Source organism: Rhipicephalus microplus, chromosome 1, assembly GCF_043290135.1.
Source record: "Rhipicephalus microplus isolate Deutch F79 chromosome 1, USDA_Rmic, whole genome shotgun sequence".
NCBI lineage: Eukaryota > Metazoa > Arthropoda > Arachnida > Ixodida > Ixodidae > Rhipicephalus > Rhipicephalus microplus.
Genome location: NC_134700.1, coordinates 301,177,136 through 301,196,245, shown reverse-complemented (window position 1 = coordinate 301,196,245; position 19,110 = coordinate 301,177,136). Strand labels below are relative to the sequence as shown.

The 19,110-nt window shown below is 45.8% G+C and overlaps 1 protein-coding gene across 4 annotated transcripts in view; it reads right to left on the bottom strand.

Moving 5' to 3' along the window:
• LOC119159463 (peptidyl-glycine alpha-amidating monooxygenase B) overlaps positions 1-19,110 on the bottom strand; it is a 182,343-nt gene that overhangs the window by 19,384 nt on the left and 143,849 nt on the right. Inside the window, exon 22 of one of the 4 annotated variants that reach the window (XM_037412227.2) lies at positions 1,909-2,195. The exons of the other annotated variants lie outside the window; for them this stretch is intronic. Within the exon in view, the coding sequence (XP_037268124.1) occupies positions 2,137-2,195 (59 nt within the window). The 3' untranslated portion in view covers positions 1,909-2,136. Of the gene's footprint in view, positions 1-1,908; positions 2,196-19,110 lie in introns of those variants that run through there. 4 annotated transcript variants of the gene reach the window in all.

The following is a 19,110-nucleotide window of genomic DNA, read 5'->3' as shown; positions in this document are numbered from 1 at the left end:
TACATTTATGGCATAAAACTACAAAACGAGTCGATGGTGTTGTATATCAAACTTTATTCCTGTCCTGAAGACAAACCCTTACTTTAATGGAGGCAGCCCCCACGTTCCAAATGAGTCGATACTGTAATTATTCTACCTCATGTCTAATTGAATCTGCTAAGTATGTAGTTAAACTGATTTCATTTGTCCCGTTTATTGTCAGTCGTATATCCTCCGAGTTGTGACTCAAATCTGCTTTCCAAATATATACTGTTTCGATAAAGAATGGGAATGATGAAATCCGTATCGCTACATTATTCAGCAGATTGAATAACGTAGGTGGCAAAAAAAAAAAGGAAATACACCATATACTCATTTGGCAGCATATGTTCCAACGTAACATACTAAGTGGACAAGGAATATCATTGGTGTTTATGTCCTCCGATAAACTTTTCTACGGAGAAGGCGAGTAGCCTGGTAAACATTTTGCATCAGTGATATTCCTTGCTTCACCGGTGTTAATTTTTAGCTGAGAAACATTAGAAGGCTTACTTGGGTAGCATGTGTACAAGTACTGTTTACACAACTAATACTCTACAAAGCTTTCTCTGCTTCTTTGATGCAGTGTTAAAGGGCCAGCAAACAACATTATGGTTCAACATCTGAATAATTTCTAATGGAGACTGTGAACATGCTGCCACAGGAACTTTGCGATCGGGTAATGAAGGAAGAAACAAGTGTAGAAGACCCGCTTTGGCTGGTTTCAGTTGCCTGCTCATTCCCTTGCAGCGTTCCCTTGCAGCGGAAAGGGGCAGGCGTAGCCCTTCATCGCAACTCCACCCACTTCATCAGCGATTATGTCATTGGCATGCCAGTCAACGGCTGAGAAAGGCTTGTTCCCTCATGTAGAAGCCTTGCTCGGCTGAGGAGACAGCGCAGAGTGAGAAGTATGAGGAATTCACCTGATGGTAACATAGCGAGATGCTTCTTCATTTCGAAGGCTTTTGTTCTGGCGAAATACCACATGGCCCGGTATCTTCGTGCTGTACAAAACGGCAGAAGGCCGGACAGAAAAATGACAATGCCGACTGCGTATCGACACTGCAACACCACAGGGCTGTTTAGTAGTGCAAAAGATGAATTTACAAGTTCACTGGTATGAAATGTCTCCCGCAGGCAAGATTTCGTCACTGCGCATACAGGTGTACGAAAAAAGGCGCCCGAACTCTTTTCGGAACGGAAGGTCTGCGCGGCTTGCAGCGCTGCAGTATTCGCAGAATGCGGTAGCCACGGTGTACTGTACAAATCAACGAGCTTGATTGGCGGTGTAAAAAGTTAGAGCCTGTTACTGGCTCTCTAAAATTGTTTAGTACCTTAGGACTACTAAGCGACTGGTTTTTCTGCTTGTTGCGCGTGGCTAAAAAACAACATAGCTTTGAAGCACGGACTGCTGGGTGAGTTGGTAATTCATCTCAACTGAGTTGCACGAAAAAATTGAAGTACAAAGGGAAGACACCTGGACACAGCGCACACTAACTGAAGCTTTATTGGAGAAAACAGATATATATATGCGGTTACGAGAACACGTGCTGTGAAGGAAAATAATTAGATGAGCAGAGAGATCGTATTAATGATGCACTTCCAGAAAAGCTACCTCACTGGCAAGCAATATAACCAAAAGTTGCGCGACACATGAATTGCCGGCTTTGTTGATGAGATACGCCTCTTCAATTTCCCGAGCTACTTTGTCCACGAATCTAGCTTTAACTATTGTATCATCAAACAAGGGCATGCAGCCGCACTCTCTACAATGCGATGATAGGTTGTACTTCAATTTTTTTGCGCAACTCAGTTAAGATAGCTTTGAAGTTTTTAAGAAATATGTGCCTTGTGGCACTAAAGCTGATAGTGAAGAAAACAAAACAAAAATGAGAACACAACAGCAGTTATTTTAATATAAAAGAGGTGAGCTTTTCTCTTTCCATTATGCAGCTGTAATGCTCTTTTGTTCTTTTCCTGGTGCTCCATTCAGAAATGGTGACATCACTATTTCATGCTGACGTTGTTCGGTTGGTGTCGAAAGATGTGCAGTGCTATTTGACACTGGTTGACAAGACAGCTAGCACAAGGCACAGAACGAAGCTCTTGACAAGACGCCTAATCAGGACAGAGAAGCTGATCACCCATCTTCATTTCCAAACGAGTGTACTCAGGATCTAAAAAAAGCAATCATAATTTAAGTTTTTTGCAAGAGCTACATTATGACATCACAGCAATTTGTGTACAAACAATAACCTATTGGCAAGGTAGCAGTAATCTTTCTTTTGTAAAAGGCACTTTCATATTCCCACATCTTGGAAAATCTAGGCTTTTTGCTAACTATGGAAGTCCGCTTTGATGGCTGCTTTCAGTCAAGTGGCAGGCGATATTAAAATAGCATTGACCAAAAAAAAAAAAAAACACGTTCAACTCAACCATATGACTACTGGCGCCACTAGATGCTCGAAACTACAGTAAACCCTAGTTTACTCAAACTCGCATATCTTGAAATCTTTATCAAGTCAACACTTTTTTTGCCATGAATTAACTCACCATAAGTGCCATGTATTTACCTCTTATCTCGAAACGTTTTTCCGAGGGAACAGCGTATATCTCAAAATCTTAACCAGGAGGGAAGAGGGTAAAGTCCACTCCCAACAGGAAATGAGGGCATTGTTCAAACGCTTAACTCTTACTATACCTGCCAAACCTGGTAGTAAAGGATGAATTTGAGATTACCACGGTCGAAGCTGTTTGCTATCCGCCTTGACAAGCAACTATGAGAGTGATCATGTGTGTGCACCTGCGTGAATTCTGCACGGTGTGCCGCGCGCCGTCAGCACCTTCAGTACATAAGCTAGCCGGTGGGTGTGCGAGGTGGTTGTCTGTGTTGCCAGCGATCTGCACGGGACGAATCTTTAGTGCGTGGTCTGTGCAACAAACACTGCAAAATATAGACCAAGATCTCCCGCCCAAAGCAGTGCAAATCGCTAGTGTTGTAGAGAAAAGTCGCTTTATTCAAGGAAGTGGAAAAAGCATGAAGAAGCAAGTCGTGCATCGCCAAAGAATTCGGCATCCCTTTGTCGACCTTCTCGACGGTGCTTGAGAACAAGCAAATGGTTTTGGAAAGCTTTGAGCAAAGTTTCTTGAGCAAGCCGAAGCGAATTCGAGCTTCCAAATTCTCGGACGTCGAAGCAGCACTTCTGTTGTGGCTCCACAATGTTAGAGCAGCCAATCTTCCGGTGACAACCCAAGTGATAATGGAAAAAGCAGATGCTTTGGCACTTCAGATGGGTCACACGGACTCCAGTTACAGCAATGGCTGGTTCGAGAGGTTTAAGAAGAGAAACGGCGTGTCATTGAAGCCTATGGATGGGGAAAGCGGCACTGTTGACAAACAGGCTGCAGACGCATGGCGCAAGCTACGCCTCCCTGTGCTGCTAAATGAATACGCGAACAAGGACATTTTTAATCTCGACGATAAGATGTTGCCTAACTGCACTTACACACAAAAAGGCGAAGCGTGCACAGGCGCCCAAGCAACGCAAAGACAAAATTACCATTCTTTTTGGTGCCAATGCTACCGGCGATGAAACGCTGCCCCTCCTCATCATTGGCAAGTCACTGAATCCCCGGTGTTTTCAAAATGCACGACCCTGAGGGATGTGACCTACAGTGCAAATACTAGGGCCTGGATGATGGCGGCGCTTTTCGAAGGGTATGTCCGTGCAATCGACCGGAAGATGGCTAAGGACGGTCAGAAACTGTTGTTTGTTGTCGATAACTGCCCCAGTCACGAGAAAATTGAGAACTTGGGGCTGTTGCTCTGGAGTTCCTGCTGCCAAATATGACGTTCATTCTCCAGCTTATGAATCAGGGAGTCATTAAGATTGCCCGGAAATATAGGAAAAGCCTGCTGCACCGTATTTTGCTGTCATACGACAATGAGAAGAAGTACGAGATCAATTTGCTGGGCGCAGTCAATCTAATGGCCGAAGCCTGGCGCCAACTACGCCCGCTGGCCACTGCCAACTGCTTCGCTCATGCAGGGTTTTCTTGCGCCCCGGCATCGATCAAAGAAGACATTGGCGCGGAATTCAGCGGCTGTGATGAGCTGTCCAGTAAAGTGTGCAAGGCAACCAGCTACGTGAGCGATGCTGAAGACGGCAAGATCGCCTTTGAAGAGTACACGCTCTACGAGGCGGACATCCCTGTTACCGGTATGTTACCGCTATGCTGTCAGACGTGGGTATCATTAAGATGGCCATGAACAACGCAGATGGCTACACAGAAGAGGAAGAGCCTCGAGAATTGCCTGTGATGATAGAAACGCGTAACATGCTGCACTTGCTCTGCAACAAGGTCGAATGCAGCGGTGGCAACCAACGGCTCATGGGATGTGTTGTGCAACTGGAAAACGCCCTTTTTGGACCGAACCCAAATGCGAAACAGGCGAGCATCACGCAGTTTTTGGTCCTCGGTAATAAATTCTTTTTCCCTGTGAATTCTTGTGCCTTTACTAGAATAGCTCTCCCGTGCAGTCGGGCTTTTTTCGACAACACTGGGTTTTCTTTTGCAGTGACCTGGGCAAACATTTTCGGTGTTTTGCTTAAGTCGAAATATTGCTTATCTCGAAAATTTCCCCGGACTTGATAGTTTCGAGTTAAAAAGGGATTACTGTATTGCTCCTGCCTTTCTTCGTAGAAAAGTAAAATTCAATTATATTGAGGTGACGAATACACATGCTTCATTACATTGCTGTTAAAGTATTATGGTGTTCTACGAACATGAAGTAATAGAAAGTTATACAGTAAAAGCTCATTAATTCATATTCTGTTAATTCGAACTGACAACCTGGTCTTGGCAGAACCCCATGCATTTCAATGATGATGATTCGTGGATATTCACAAATGTGAGTCTGAACTGGGAGTCCCTAGTTTACATCGCTTCTCACAGAAGTCAGCCCAGAGTGATTAAAATGCATTGCAAAACCAAACCAAATCAAATTCACTGCAGTTGGATACTAATTAGGAATCGTGCAGAGTTTCCTTCTAAAGGCCTAGGTACACGAGCCTAAACCAATCAGCGCCACACTGGTGTCATGAGTCGGACCACTTGTTTAGTTGCAAAGCCACTGTCAACACGGCTTCACCAGACTTCACATTTGACTATCGAATTCAAAACAACAAAACAAAACAAAAAAAAGAAGCCACAATGCATGCAGATGCCCTAAATTGCTGCTGCGACAGCTATCGTGCATGGGGAGGAGTGCTGGATGTTATTTCTTAGCAGATAAGAATTTGAATGTGAGCTCTTGGGCAAGCTGAAATCGTTGTTCACGGAGTCGCAACAGAACGAAAACAGGCAAATGCATATCAACATTTGCAGTGTAGCCTGGTTATAACCAAGTTGACGGGAATCGGACATTACTTCGCTATATCCGGACTCTAAAAAAACTAGTTCAAACACCAAGTAGAAAATTTTATTTATACCCTCTGGAAAAAGTGATTGAGAGTCCCCTGCACGCATCTTAGAACCCTGACTTCAACACTGTCCATAAGAGTGCAATCATCTTGTTCGGAACTCAAATACATGCGCAGTGCGTCGACAGTTGCGAGAGCTAGCTGGCTGAGGTGCAGCAATATCGTTGCCTTTGGGGTTCGAGGAACTGCTATAGGCAAATTGTTTTCTCTTCCGAGACACTAGTGGCGAGTTCGTCGGTGGTGAGCTTCTCAGTTGCGATGAGGTCTTCATCCGCGAGAGCAAAGTCCATATAATCCAACCTCCTTGGGACTGTGCTTGCATTTGCAGAGGCCTTCCAAAGATGCCCTAAGCCCGCCACAGCGGCGGCACTAGCTGCTGCTGTTTTTTTTTTTTTTTCAGCAGCGCCACTTCCCCACGAGAAACCCACTTTTTCGAAGGAATGAAGGATCGTCTGAGAATTCACGTCCTTCCAGTCTCCACTTGTGAAAAATATTGCCTCCACCAGCGGCGCCTTCAAGTCAGCCAAGTTATCAGCTGTTTGGATGATGCAGGGGCGAGAGTAGACTTAGAAGTTTGCGATCACTCCCTGGTGCATTGGCTGTATCTTGGCAGTTCTGTTGGGAGGCAGGAAAAGGACCTTAGATGCGCATTGACATGGTGTGCACTGCAGTTGTCAAGCAGAAGCAGCACTTTGGGCTTCTTTGAGCTTGTTTCCTAGTCAAAGTAAGTGAGCCACTTAAGAAAGACGTCCCCCATCATCTATACCTTAATGTTGTGTGCGTGTACGCTACTGGCATTGACAGCACCTTGGCAAAGCCCCGCAGTTTCCTATGCTTGTCGATGACCAATAAGAGCCGCTTGTCTGTGCTATCCATGTTCGCGCACACCAACACAGCGATGCCATTTCTGCTGTTTTTTCACGTTTTTCATCAGTTTTTGCCATGATAGTCTTTGCTGGCAGTAACTGAAAAAACATACCCGTTTCATGAGCGTTGTAGATATCCCTCTCGGCATATGTGTTAAGAATGCGGCACCTGTGCTTCTCCATCTAATGCTAGAGGCTGTCCTCGTCAATGAATGCAGCTTCACCGACAATATTTTTGTATGTGGTGCCATGGCGGTCTTTGAATTACTCAAACCATCTGTTGCCTGGAATAAACTTCTCATGGTCGAGAGCAAACTCCAGACTTTTGGTCAGCGCGAGCAGGATTGGCCCGCTGAGAAGGATGTTCTTTGCGCGAGCATCTACAAACTATTTGTAGAGCACCGCTTCAACATTGCCGTAAGTGGCCATGCGGATCCACTTTTGCTCACTGCTGCCGATGTTGTCATCCAAAACTGCCCCGATTTTGCTCGCATTCTTTCTGATGGTCGCCAAACGGGCTAGGCTATGCCATACTTCGACGCGATGTCGGTTTTCTTGATTTTCTGGTGAACTTCATCGAAAATGATATGTTTCACATTGAGGAAGAGCACTTTTCCTTTGGCCATGAATGAGGTCGATGTTCCAGGTATCGCAGGACTCGGCATTGTCGAAGAGTTCGTCGGTGTACAGGGAAGGCCAAGCTGTTACTGTAAGAAAGTCCAAGTGCACTGGGATGACCTGCTTTTCACCAGTTAACAAAGCTGAACAAGCATACAAGTGCTTCTGCTGTTCAAACTGTACTGCTTTGTTTCAGACACGAACCACGCCACCTACGAGAACAAGCATGACAGGCTTAAGCAGGCGTCGCTGGTGGCGGCACGCCATGGAAAAAAAAAAAAGGAATTTAGAAGCACGCGATTTCGCTTTTCAACCCCGATGCAGAATCACAAGCGCAATAGGGCTGGCGTGGACCCATGGTTGGCTCAAAGCGTGGGGCCACACCAGCCCTAGAGCTTGAGCAACCCCGTATCGGTCCACCTTTGAGTCTAAGGTGAAGCAAGCCAGGGGATGCTGCCTGCAGTGTGATAAGATACCAGCAACCTTTTATACCTGGCGGTCGGCCGGGCTGACACTGGAAAAAAGAATAGGAAACGCTCACTTGTTTTGGTGACGGCAACCAAGCCGGGCGAAAAGGGCAAATGATGCTACTGGAAGCCATAAATTAGCGGTTTTTCCACAGTCTTGATATGCGCGAAAGCTTAAAAGGTTGTTTGATGGCACTTTTTCCTCCCGAAAAAATGCTCTGCTATATTCGCTAAGGTGGGTTTATATACTTTGTTAAAACTGGACTTAATAGGCATTAAAAATGCAGAATTTAGAATAGGAAATCAACATATCTTCGTTATAACCGCCATTTCATTGTAAGTGAGTTTGTTATACAGTCGAGCCCACATATATTAACCCCACTTAAAACGAACTTTCGCTTAAAACAAACCATATCCGCATGACCGTGAAAATATACATTGGTTCAATGTCACAAAATCACACTTACAATGAACTTCTCCGAGCGCCGCTGATCGGTTACAGCGAACGGAGTCCACAGTCTGCCGACTTCCCGGGAAACCAATTTGGACCACCAATCAGGCATCGGTGAGGTGCCCATATATTCTTATTGTTAAACGCCGACCCTGCCTCTGCGACCCTATAGTTGCCGCTCTCCCCAACCCATGGAGGAAGGAAGGCTGTTTCCTCCCTCTATGTCCCGACTGCTTTTTGTTACACACCCTTCCGTCCTTTGTCTCCCGCTACTCTGAGCACACCGCATCTCCAGACGAGGCTCGTGTTTTCAAACTGCCACGAATCTTTCGAAGACTGGTCGGCCCTTTACCCTGTTTTTGATAACTAGTACTGTCGTTGGCGTCGCCGGCCTGGAGTAACCAGACCATTTGCCAACATCGTCGGCCACCGACTGTATCCGATCGTTTGTGTCTAGTGCACGCACGTATGCTACCCCACCGACTCTGATAATCTGCGATTCGTTTCATGTTTAGGACTTATTCTCACTCACTTCGCACTCAACTCAGCATGCTTTCCATGCGTATGCGGAAGCGCAAAAACAGCAGTTAATTTGCGCAGAACGAATCGTGAAATATTGAAGTTTGTGAGGCCATGCAAAGCTGCCGGCGCAACAAAACGATTTTTTGACCACGGCCGCCGATTCTTCGAACATCGCCGCGCGCACCAATCCAGGCGGCCATGCTTTGACCTCTGCGCGCGCAGGCACTTTTTCCAAATTTTTCTACGTGTGAGTTTCGCGGACCTTTAAGCAGGCTACCCAACCTGTCTCCTTCCCGTGCGTTTTGGTCTTCAAGGTCGCCCTCCCGCCGCATCGTCCCCTCTCTTTATCGCAACTCCTTGCCCTTCTCTCGCAAATCTGCTCTCCTCTCCTGATCACAACCCCTTCGCCCGTCTCCACTACTCCGCGACGCCCGCCACGCTGGCTCGAATTAGTTCCACTTTCTGACTGGAAACGGGCTCGGAGCTGTTTCACCCGTTCTGGCATGTGTGTCGTGTGTGCGCGTCTTGCTCGCTCTTGGTGTGCGTGTGTGGTGATGATGGCTGATGGGAGGACTATCACGCTTCTTCCTGCCACTCAACAAAACGTCGAAAGTGTGACCGCTTGGCTTGAGCGTAATCCTGCATTAGGTGTCGCATTGCGGAACGCTTGCTCGCAGCTGTTGACCACATGGCAGCCAACTTGCCGCTTCAGGTGTCCCGGTATTCAGCTGTGGAGATGGTGAATATTTCGTGGGCGGCGGTGACGGCTATATGCGCGCGAAACTGTTTTCGCGAGGCCGACTTCGTTGATGTCGGGCCCGATGCCGAGCCTGAAGCTTCCGAACAGGACCGATGCGGCGGCGATTTGTGGCAGCGCGTCATCGACTCCAACTTAGGAGAGCGAGTGGGACATCTGCTGCGATGGTTTAATTGCGGCCGATGATGATGCCGGCACTGCGGAACCGTACACGGATCGGGGCATTGTAAATGGAGTACATGGCGAGAGTGATTTGGAGGAATCGGATTGCGAGAACGACAACACTTTGGAACCAGTGCCTCATGCAGCTTTATGCGACAGGCCTCGGCGAACGAGCACCCTGTTGTTTTAAATGAATTTGAGACTGCCCTTATCGCTTCTGCTCTTCGAAACACGTGCATCACGAACTTTTTGGGGCAAAAAATTTTGTGTTTTCACTCGCAACTTCTTTAAAAGCTGTGTTTCATTTACTACAAACTTTGGGATACAGCGAACAGATGCCACGTCATGCTCAGGTTCGTTATAAGTGGGCTCGACTGTAAATGTGCTACACTGTATTTAATTTTGATGGCATTAACTCTGCCTAGTAAACAAACGTGCTTTGGAGCATGATGGTGCTACATGTCAAGACGTTAAGGAAACACTAATACCATGTTCGCCAGGCCCTTTCAGAGTGCTCTAGAGTGCTCCCGCAGGCAGACTCATGTTCCGCTGGTTCTCTATGATCACTCTCCTTTCTTGTTGAGCACTTTGAGCTGCTCCAAGCCCTCTCGACGGAGCAGTGCAAACGCTTCCGGTAACGTGCTCGAAACGCCGCGGTAAACAAAGCGACCTTGGCAGCCCGCCATCCAACTTGACAACTGCGTTGGGAACTTTGGCTGAGCTACGACACGGTTTTGACTAAGAACTGAATTTTCACTTTAGTCACGTGGTTCTGCTTGCACCGGCTTTGTTCCAGGAGAGGGTATCCCGTTCGATTCACGCAGTAACTCGAACCACCGATCTCGAACCAACGATCCTGATGACTGGCAGAACTACAAACAGATTTCTACTTTAACTGAACAAACAATACGTGAGGCAAAACATAAGTATTTTAATATTACGCTCCCAAGTATTATGAAAACCGACCCAAGCAAATTCTGGAGTATTATAAACCCCAAGAACAAAAACACGGTACCCGTTCTAACCAATGCAACCGGGGATAAGTTATCCTTGCAAGAATGTGCCGAACATTTTAACAAAGCCTTTGCCAAAGTTTTCACTACCGAGCTACCTTTAAATGACTCTTTTGATCCGTCGCAGCCAAACATAGATTCCAGTTTTACGCCCATTGCAATTACAGCCCATGGCGTGGCATGCGCTATCGACCACCTAGCTTCCAAGACTAGCCCCGGGCCTGACGGTATAACAGCGAAGCTCTTGAAAATAACTTCTCCTTACTCAGCTTACCTGCTTTCGTTGTTATTTCAGCAATCCCTAGATTCAGGTTGCTTGCCGGACGATTGGAAATTTGCCCATACCCTACCATTTTTCAAATCTGGCGACCGGTCTGATCCCCTTAACTATAGGTCTATTTCACTTACTTCAATTAGCTGCAAGTTGCTGGAACATATTCTTTTCACGCATGTTGTAACCCACCTTAATCAGAATAACTTCTTCATTAGCAATCAACACGGATTTAGGAAACATTTCTCATGTCAGACACAACTTTTTGAGCTGGTCACTGACCTCCCCGTTTCACAGCACAGGTTGCTTTGTACCGATGCCATTTTTGTTGATTTGTCGAAGGCGTTCGATCGGGTTCCACATCAGCATCTAATGGCTAAAACTTGTAACCTTAATCTGGATGACAAAACAACCCACTGGATTCGTAGTTTTTTAACAGACCGTTTGCAATCTGTAAAATTAATTGACCACGTTTCTAACCCAGTGGGTGTCTCATCAGGAGTCCCCCAGGGGTCAGTACTTGGCCCTTTACTGTTTCTGATTTATATAAACGACCTCGCATGTAACATTTCCTCGTCAATTCGTCTCTTTGCCGACGAATGTGTGATATATAGAGAAATAGTAACTTCCGATGATGTTTCTACACTCCAGCATGATTTATTTACTCTAACTGAATGGTGCGAAAAATGGCTGATGAAAATAAACGTAGAAAAAACTAAGCGTGTGCAATTTTCTTCTACGACAAGATCCGAAACTTATAATTACTTAATAGATAATGCCAAAATAGAAACAGTTTCATCCTTCAAATATCTGGGAGTTACATTCACCTCCGATTTAAGCTGGACCCTCCATATAGAAAAAATCACATCGAAGGCGTGTAAAAAGTTCGGCCTGCTCAAGCGTCACCTTTATTTAGCTAATTCAGAGACACGACTTCACGCGTATAATGCTCTTATCCGCTCTTCACTAGAATACGCGCAAATCATCTGGCATCCACATCAGATGTGTCTGACTAACATGCTTGAATCCGTACAGAACAAGGCCGCGTGCTTCATTCTGTCATCGTACTCAAGATACCAGAGTGTATCTGCCTTGAAGGACGAACTTAATCTCCCCCCTCTCACCCAACGCAGGCAGTTGTCAAAATTAACTTTTTTTCACACCCTGTACCATCATCCAACACCATTCGCTCGCAAATTTATACTCCCGGCACCCTATACGTCCGCACGCGCTGACCACGCTCACAAAGTTGGCCCAATTTTTACCCGAACAAACAAATATCAGAACTCACCCCTTGTTCTGGCAATCAATGAATGGAATTCTTTACCTAGTAGCCTAGTGGACCAAACACACACCTCTTCTTTTCAAACAGCACTCCTCGCTTTTCTAGCTATTCAAAATACACTGTAACTTGTCTTCATCATGCTCATCTTTTCTAGGCTGTAAATTTGTGTTCCTGCCTTCCAAATACCAGATTTTCTGTCCCTTTTACACTTTTTTTATATGTTTTACGCTGTACTTTGCAATTGTGTACTTTTGCTGCCTTTATGATATTGTAATGTCACTTTTGTTGTGTTGATTCTTTCTTTTTACAATATTGTACATTGTGTCGGCTTTCAACCCATTCCCCCCCTATGTAATGCCCATTTGGGCCCTTAGGGTTCCTAAATAAATAAAATAAATAAATAAAAGTAATGCTCTGTCTTGGGAGTTCGGGCAGTTCCCTCCACCTCTGAGTCAGAGTTCATTCGACGATACCATAAGGAGTAAAAACGATTTTTCTCATATCAGTACATTGCTCTCAAAATCACCATGCTTACCATGAGAGCACGCTGGGTAAATGCAAAAATAGGCAGGAAGAAAATGTGCGCAACGACACAACCTTGAATTTCCTGTAGCAAATGTAGGGACAGCATAGATTTTGATGGAATCTGCTAGGTCCTAGGTAGTTCCCAATCTGTACACACAGGACGCACTGTCCTGTGAGGATGTATAGATGTAAGAACACTTTCCAGAGCCAGTGTTGCCAAAATGTGAATAATAAACTTTGAAATTAGTGATGTCAAGTGCAGCGATTTCAGCGAGAAATTTAAAAATGAGACTTGGACCTTGATTTTCTCTTCAATTAATAAACCTATAATGGTGAAATAATGACATTAGAGTTTTAGAGCAAAACTTATCAATATATACTGATTTGCTGTGTCACCTTAGAGTCCCTTTAAGATGAGGTGCTACTAAAAATTAGTTTTTTCCAAAATTAAACATTTTTTCTTATTACTTGCTTCTCTACTTTCATGACAAGAAATCAATGTTGTAATCATTTTCGAAGAAGGTTAAAATCACGTTCAAATAGCCCGACATGGCTATTAAAAACCAAGATGAGCTCATTGTCTAGAGTTGCCTGGAACTTGTCACCTGGCTGGTGCCATTGCATTTCAAAACATGAGCCACCTGAAAATAACCATAATTCCCAAGCTCTCATAATGAAAGAAATCTTATTTAAAAGCATATATTTTGCCACATAGATCAGTTTTACATTCTATGTTCAAAAGGCGTTTTTCTCAAGATGCACATCATGTTTTTGGAACTTCTTTTCATGGCCAGATCAAGATGAGATTTTGTCCACATACTGAATAGTGCAATTATCTTCTTTATTATCAGTTCTATATTCATTGTGAACTTAAAGTAAGCAATTAGTATGCACTAGGCAATTCAGGACTTACGCTACGGTTTTTCTGGGTCATTAAAATGTCTTACACATTTTCTTGCTAGTTACTTGCATTCTAGAGTTAATGTGGAGCAATATGAGCCAGTGATGGCTCATAAATATAAAAGTTTAATTGCAGAAAACGTGTGTCTAAAACCAGCCATAGTTAGCATATTCTCATGGTTTCAAACACAGACCATGCAACGAACAATAAAACTGATTAGATACAGTTAAACCCCTTTATAAGAGGCATGCTCTGGGCAGCAATTCTTGTCTCTTATAAGCAGGGTACCTCGCATGCATTTTCTTATCAACCCTTATTTTGCTGTAGACACACTGGTGTCTCTTGTACGCATTTGTCTCTTATATCAGTGTCTCTTATAAAGGAATTCAGCTGTATTTAAAATCTGCATAAGAGCCTACCAAAAAAAAAGTGCCGCCATATCCACGAAGTGAATGATGATGAGTGGGCGAAGCTCTGGAGGAAAACCTGGTAAACCATGAATCTTCCGTACATTTTGCCTACCCGATTTTATTACAATGCTCCCCCTAGCGTACGTCGCCGCACTAAATCGAACGATTGCCTTCCACCAATGACACGTGCCATATGTGACATCATTCCTATTTTATAACATCTCGCATCTTTCATCATCAACTACAAGTACCGCCATCTAGTTTATAACATCTTGCATCTTTTCATCATCAGCTACAAGTCCCGCCATCTAGTGAGCACTGAAAGAACTAAACGAGAGGTGACTACATGCAGGAGACGGAGCCGCCATCTAGTGAACACTGCAAGAACTAAACGAGAAGAGGCGACATACAGGAGATGGTACCGCCATCTAGTGGACACTGCAAGAACTAAACGAGAGGTGACTACATACAGGCTACAGGGGACACACAGCCCACGCCCTAAGGAGCTTCGCCCCTGAAACTTCGTTCTCCTGGGCCACAAATTAAAGACACTTTTTTTAGAAGCCCCTCCCATTAAGGCTCACTGCTCAGTGAATGCATGTTGGTGCTTGTTTCTGGCATATGACTGACTGACTGACCAATTATTTTGTTGAAGCTCAATTCATGAAATTATCTGCATGCAGCAGCATCTAATGAATCAAGAAGTGGCTTCTATTTATTCTAATGCCTGCTCACAAATTAGAATATGGCCGCTTGCTAGTTTGAATTAACATGCTTTTATATCAAGAAATTAGTCACATTGAATTTTGATACACTGACATTAAACCATACAGTAGATTCTTGTTAAACAGAACCTGTTGAAACCAGGAAAAAAAAGTTCCATTTAGCAGGAGTTTTGTTTACTGTAAGATTAAGAGGGGTGCAGAATACCAGAATTAAACCAATAATATCAGAGACAGTTCTTCCTTTAGGGCAGCAATTCCGTTTAACAGATATCTGTTTGCTGAGAGTCAACTGTAGTATGAATTTACAGAGAGAAACATTGCAGCTGAAGACAAATTCTAGTTATGAACCTAGGAATCCCATCATTCTGTCAGGGAGGAAGCACGCACAACACGTCTCATCAAACACATGCCTTATTCCCCACTCCCTTGCCCGGGCAGCCCCCGTCCATCCTTCATGATGATGAAGACGGTGGCGGCGGGATCAACTTTGGCATCATCTCTCGGCCTTCCGGTTGCCGCCTCCACCACACAGTCCTTACACGCCTCCCCTCCGCCCCTCCCCATAGAACGTGAACCCATCGCGGGCGGGTACACTTGAGGTTCATGGTACACTGTCAGCTGGTCAGCACGGGCTGTCCCTTGACAGCGCCCTATCGTAGGATCTGTCAGCAGGCAATCATTAGTGCCTACCTTCTTCTTAATCCTGTAGGGACTTGAATGTCTTGGTGAGAGTTTTGATGAGGCGCCTGTTCCTGTATTACTTAGGGTATGGCTGTCCCAGAGAACGAGGTCACCTGGCTTCAGGGCAACAGGCCGCCTATGATGGTCGTAATGTGCCTTTTGTTTTGCCTGAGCTGCAACTTGTTGCCCCATTTTATGGCAGCTCTCTGCCATAACAAAGAAAAACTGGTGTAAAACTTGTCACAACACTCTCTGCCGTGCGGAAGGCAAAGGCAATTTCAGCGATGTGCGAGTCCAACTCCTTGTGACTGATGTTGTAGGACATTCTTCAACTGTATGGCGTTCTACCATCTACCCTATGGGGCAGTAAGGCAACGTATGACGGTCTTTCACACCCCATTGCTTCAGAAGGCCTTCCAAAGTGTGCTGATCAATGGCTGGCCGCTGTCGCTAGAAATGCCATGGCAGCTGAAGACTTGCCGCATACAGTCAACAGTGTTTTGGCTCGTGGCGGCTCTCAGAGGAAACAATTCAATGAACTTAGTAAACTTGCCTACCACTACCAGCAGGTGCTGGCAGCACCGTGGTGTGAGCGGTCCAATGACACCTACATCGAGCTCCTCCATTGGTGCAGTGGCCTACTGGCTGCTCATAAGGCCTGCTCGCTTTTGGCGATCGGCGTTACTACACTGGCAAACTTTGCAGCATCTGACATATTCAGACATGTTTGCTCGCGTACCTGGCCAAACGAAGTAAGAAAAAACACGCTGCAATGTCTTGAAAAGACCTGAATGTCCACTATGATCATGTACCATTTTCATGGTGTACCCTGCATGACGCTTTTCAGTTTGGCAAGCAGTGGATCATGACTCTGTTGCTCAACCAGACAATCAATATGACCCAGCAGAGTGACATCATCTGCCGTAAAAAAGAGAGGCAACTGTCTCAAATATGATGCGTTGCTCGGACTCTTGGATGATAATGGGAAACACTGTTTCTGATGGAGTCTGGCTTGGGTTGTCCGGACAGTTCAAGGGAGCTTGGCTAAGCACATCAGCTGGAATGTTGGCAGGTCAACTCCTATGCTTGACATTGCAGTTCAGATCTTGCAGTCAAACGACCCACCGCTTTACTCTCGGTGAGGCCTGATCTGTGTGAAACATTCAGGACAGAGAAGAATGGTCGCAATGAATTTCAAATTCCGTAAATTCGAAGTAAGGCCTGAATTTATCTACTGCAAAGACCACTGCCAGGCATTCAAATTTCTGAACTGTGTACTGTTTCTCCGCCTCAGTGAGAACCCTGCTTATAAATGACAAAGGTCTAAACTCTTTAGGGCTTGCCTAGAGAAGTACGGCTGCTATTCCAATACCACTAGCAACCGTGTCGACAACAAAGGGTCGGTTGAGATCAAGGAGGTTCACTACAGCATCATGAGCTAGAGAGTCCTTTAGTTTTTCGAATACATCTTCTTGCTGTTTGGTCCATTGCCAGGGTGCATCTTTCTTCTAAAGGCGGGTTAGGGGGTGGGCTATAAGAGAAAAATGAGATATAAAGCTTCGATAATAGCCCACCAAGCCTACGAAGGCTTGAAGCTGTTTGACTGTCGTTGGGCGAGGTTAGTACGGCTGCTATTCCAATACCAGTAGCATGGTCTCGACAATAAACGGCCGGTCGAGATCAGGGAGATTCACCACAGCATCATGAGCTAGAGAGTCCTTTAGTTTCTCGAATGCGCCCTCTTGCTGTTAAGTCCACTGCCAGGATGCATCTTTCTTCAAAAGGCTGGTTAGGGGGTGGCCTATGAGAGAAAACTGAGGTATAAAGCTTCGATAATAGCCCGCCAAGCCTAGGAAGGCTTGAAGCTGTTTGACTGTCGTTGGGCGAGGGTAGTGCAACACAACAAGCACCTTGCCCTGATCCGGTCTACACTGCCCAGGTGAAATGACATGTCCAAGGAACTTGAGGAAATCGCGGCAAAGTTGGATCTTGTTTGGATTAATGGTGAAGCCTGCTCTTCTGATGCGCACTATTACAAATTGAATGTGTTCTACATAGTCACCAAGGGTGTCTACATGAACTAAGACATCGTCGAGGAATGCCATTGCATATCTGTGACTTACGTCATCCAAAAAAGTGTCCATGGAAGTTTGGAAGGTTGCTGGCCCACTTGCAACACCGAAGCACATCCTAGTTAACTTGTAAGTGCCCTGGTGGCAGATAAATCCAGTCTTGAGAATATCCTGCTTATGCAGGATATTCCCAAGACCCAAGACTGGGTGTTGTAAATTGTTTGAACCTCCCACACAAAAAGCGCGTGCATCGAAGGCCTGATAACGACGATGAAGAAGAAAACATCAAGGAGATAGAACACGCTCTTTTACCATGGATGCTCGGCTGTGCGTTATTTTCATTTGGTGCCCTTAAACGCCGAAGCGTGGTTTTCCCACACTGACCGCGTGGCATAGGCAAGCACCTTTGTACAGCTATTCAGTGGCTGATAATTGATTGCAAGGCGGAAGCCACCGGACTTATTTTCAACCAGAACGGAAGTAGTCGCTGGTGCTTAGGCATATAAGGTCCTTTTCCAGGAGATCAGCAATGCAGCTGTTCTTAATGGCCTTTTTTTAGCATTTACAAGGCAAAACTTGCAACGTACAGGTTGGCTATCCCCAGTGTCAATGCAGTGCTCATAAAGTGTAGTGCAACCTGGAGTAGCAGTAATGATTGGGCTGAAGTTCTTGAGCACTTGTGCTAGACGTGGGTCTACGTTGACCTGAGCTACGAGGTGTGTGGGGTTATTGGCGGTTGAGATTTCCTAGTTGGCAGCAGGCTCAGATCGCTCGGCAAATATTACTTGCAGGTCATAGGTCTCTTCGCTGTCTAGCCCTTCTTAAACCTGGCACTCTCCCTTGAAAAAAGGCACTATGCACTGTGGTTCAGTCCCGATTGTCCAACCTCCAAGTGCAACATGAAGTGATATTCCTGTCACAGTCAGGAAGTCTTTCTAGAGTACTATGTTTTTACAAGGGTCAGGCACACACAAAAAATGCTGCTGGGGAGAGCCTGCTACCCACTGTATCTTGTATCGGAGCGAGGTAAAAGATTGCATCCAGCCTGCAGCCAAGCAGAGCGCACGTATCTCTCTTCTATGGCTCGCCCCTGTGACTTTGGCGGCCACCATAGCCTGTTGTGCCAGAAGGCTTACGCTGGACTCAGTGTCTAAGAGCGCCTGGAACGTCGTCGCTCTGATGCGGATATCCAGCAGGGGTTCCTTTCGGCCAGCAGCAGTCGCAAGCTGGAGCCCACTGTCGTAGATGCTCGCCGGCACAGCATCTACCAACGTCCATTTCCCAGAGACTCATAGTCCCATAGTCTAAGCATTCAGCCCGCATATGTCCCGGTAGATCACAGTATAAACACGTGGGCGGCACATTTTGCCTGGCCGTGGCGCACTGGCGGACAACATGGCCAATCCCTCCGCAGCACAGGCAGTGGACCTGTCGTGAGTTGGACCGCTGCCAACGAGCGGCCGGTGGCAAGGGGTAGGCTAGCGGCTGCGTCGGTGTAGAGACGGTAGAGGCCAGATATAATTGATCGTGGGCATCATCATCATCATCAGCCTGACTACGTCCACTGCAGGACAAAGGCCTCTCCCACATTCCGCCAGTCAACCCGGTCCTGTGCTTGCTGCTGCCAATTTATACCCGCAAACTTCTTAACCTCATCTGCCCACCTAACCTTCTGTCTCCCTCTAACCCGCTTCCCTTCTCTGGGAATCCAGTTAGTTACCCTTAATGACCAGCGATTATCCTGTCTACGCGCTACATGCCCGGCCCATGTCCATTTCCTCTTCTTTATTTCAACTATGATATCCTTAACCCCCGTTTGTCCCCTAATCCACTCTGCTCTCTTCTTGTCTCTTAAGGTTACACCTACCATTTTTCTTTCCATT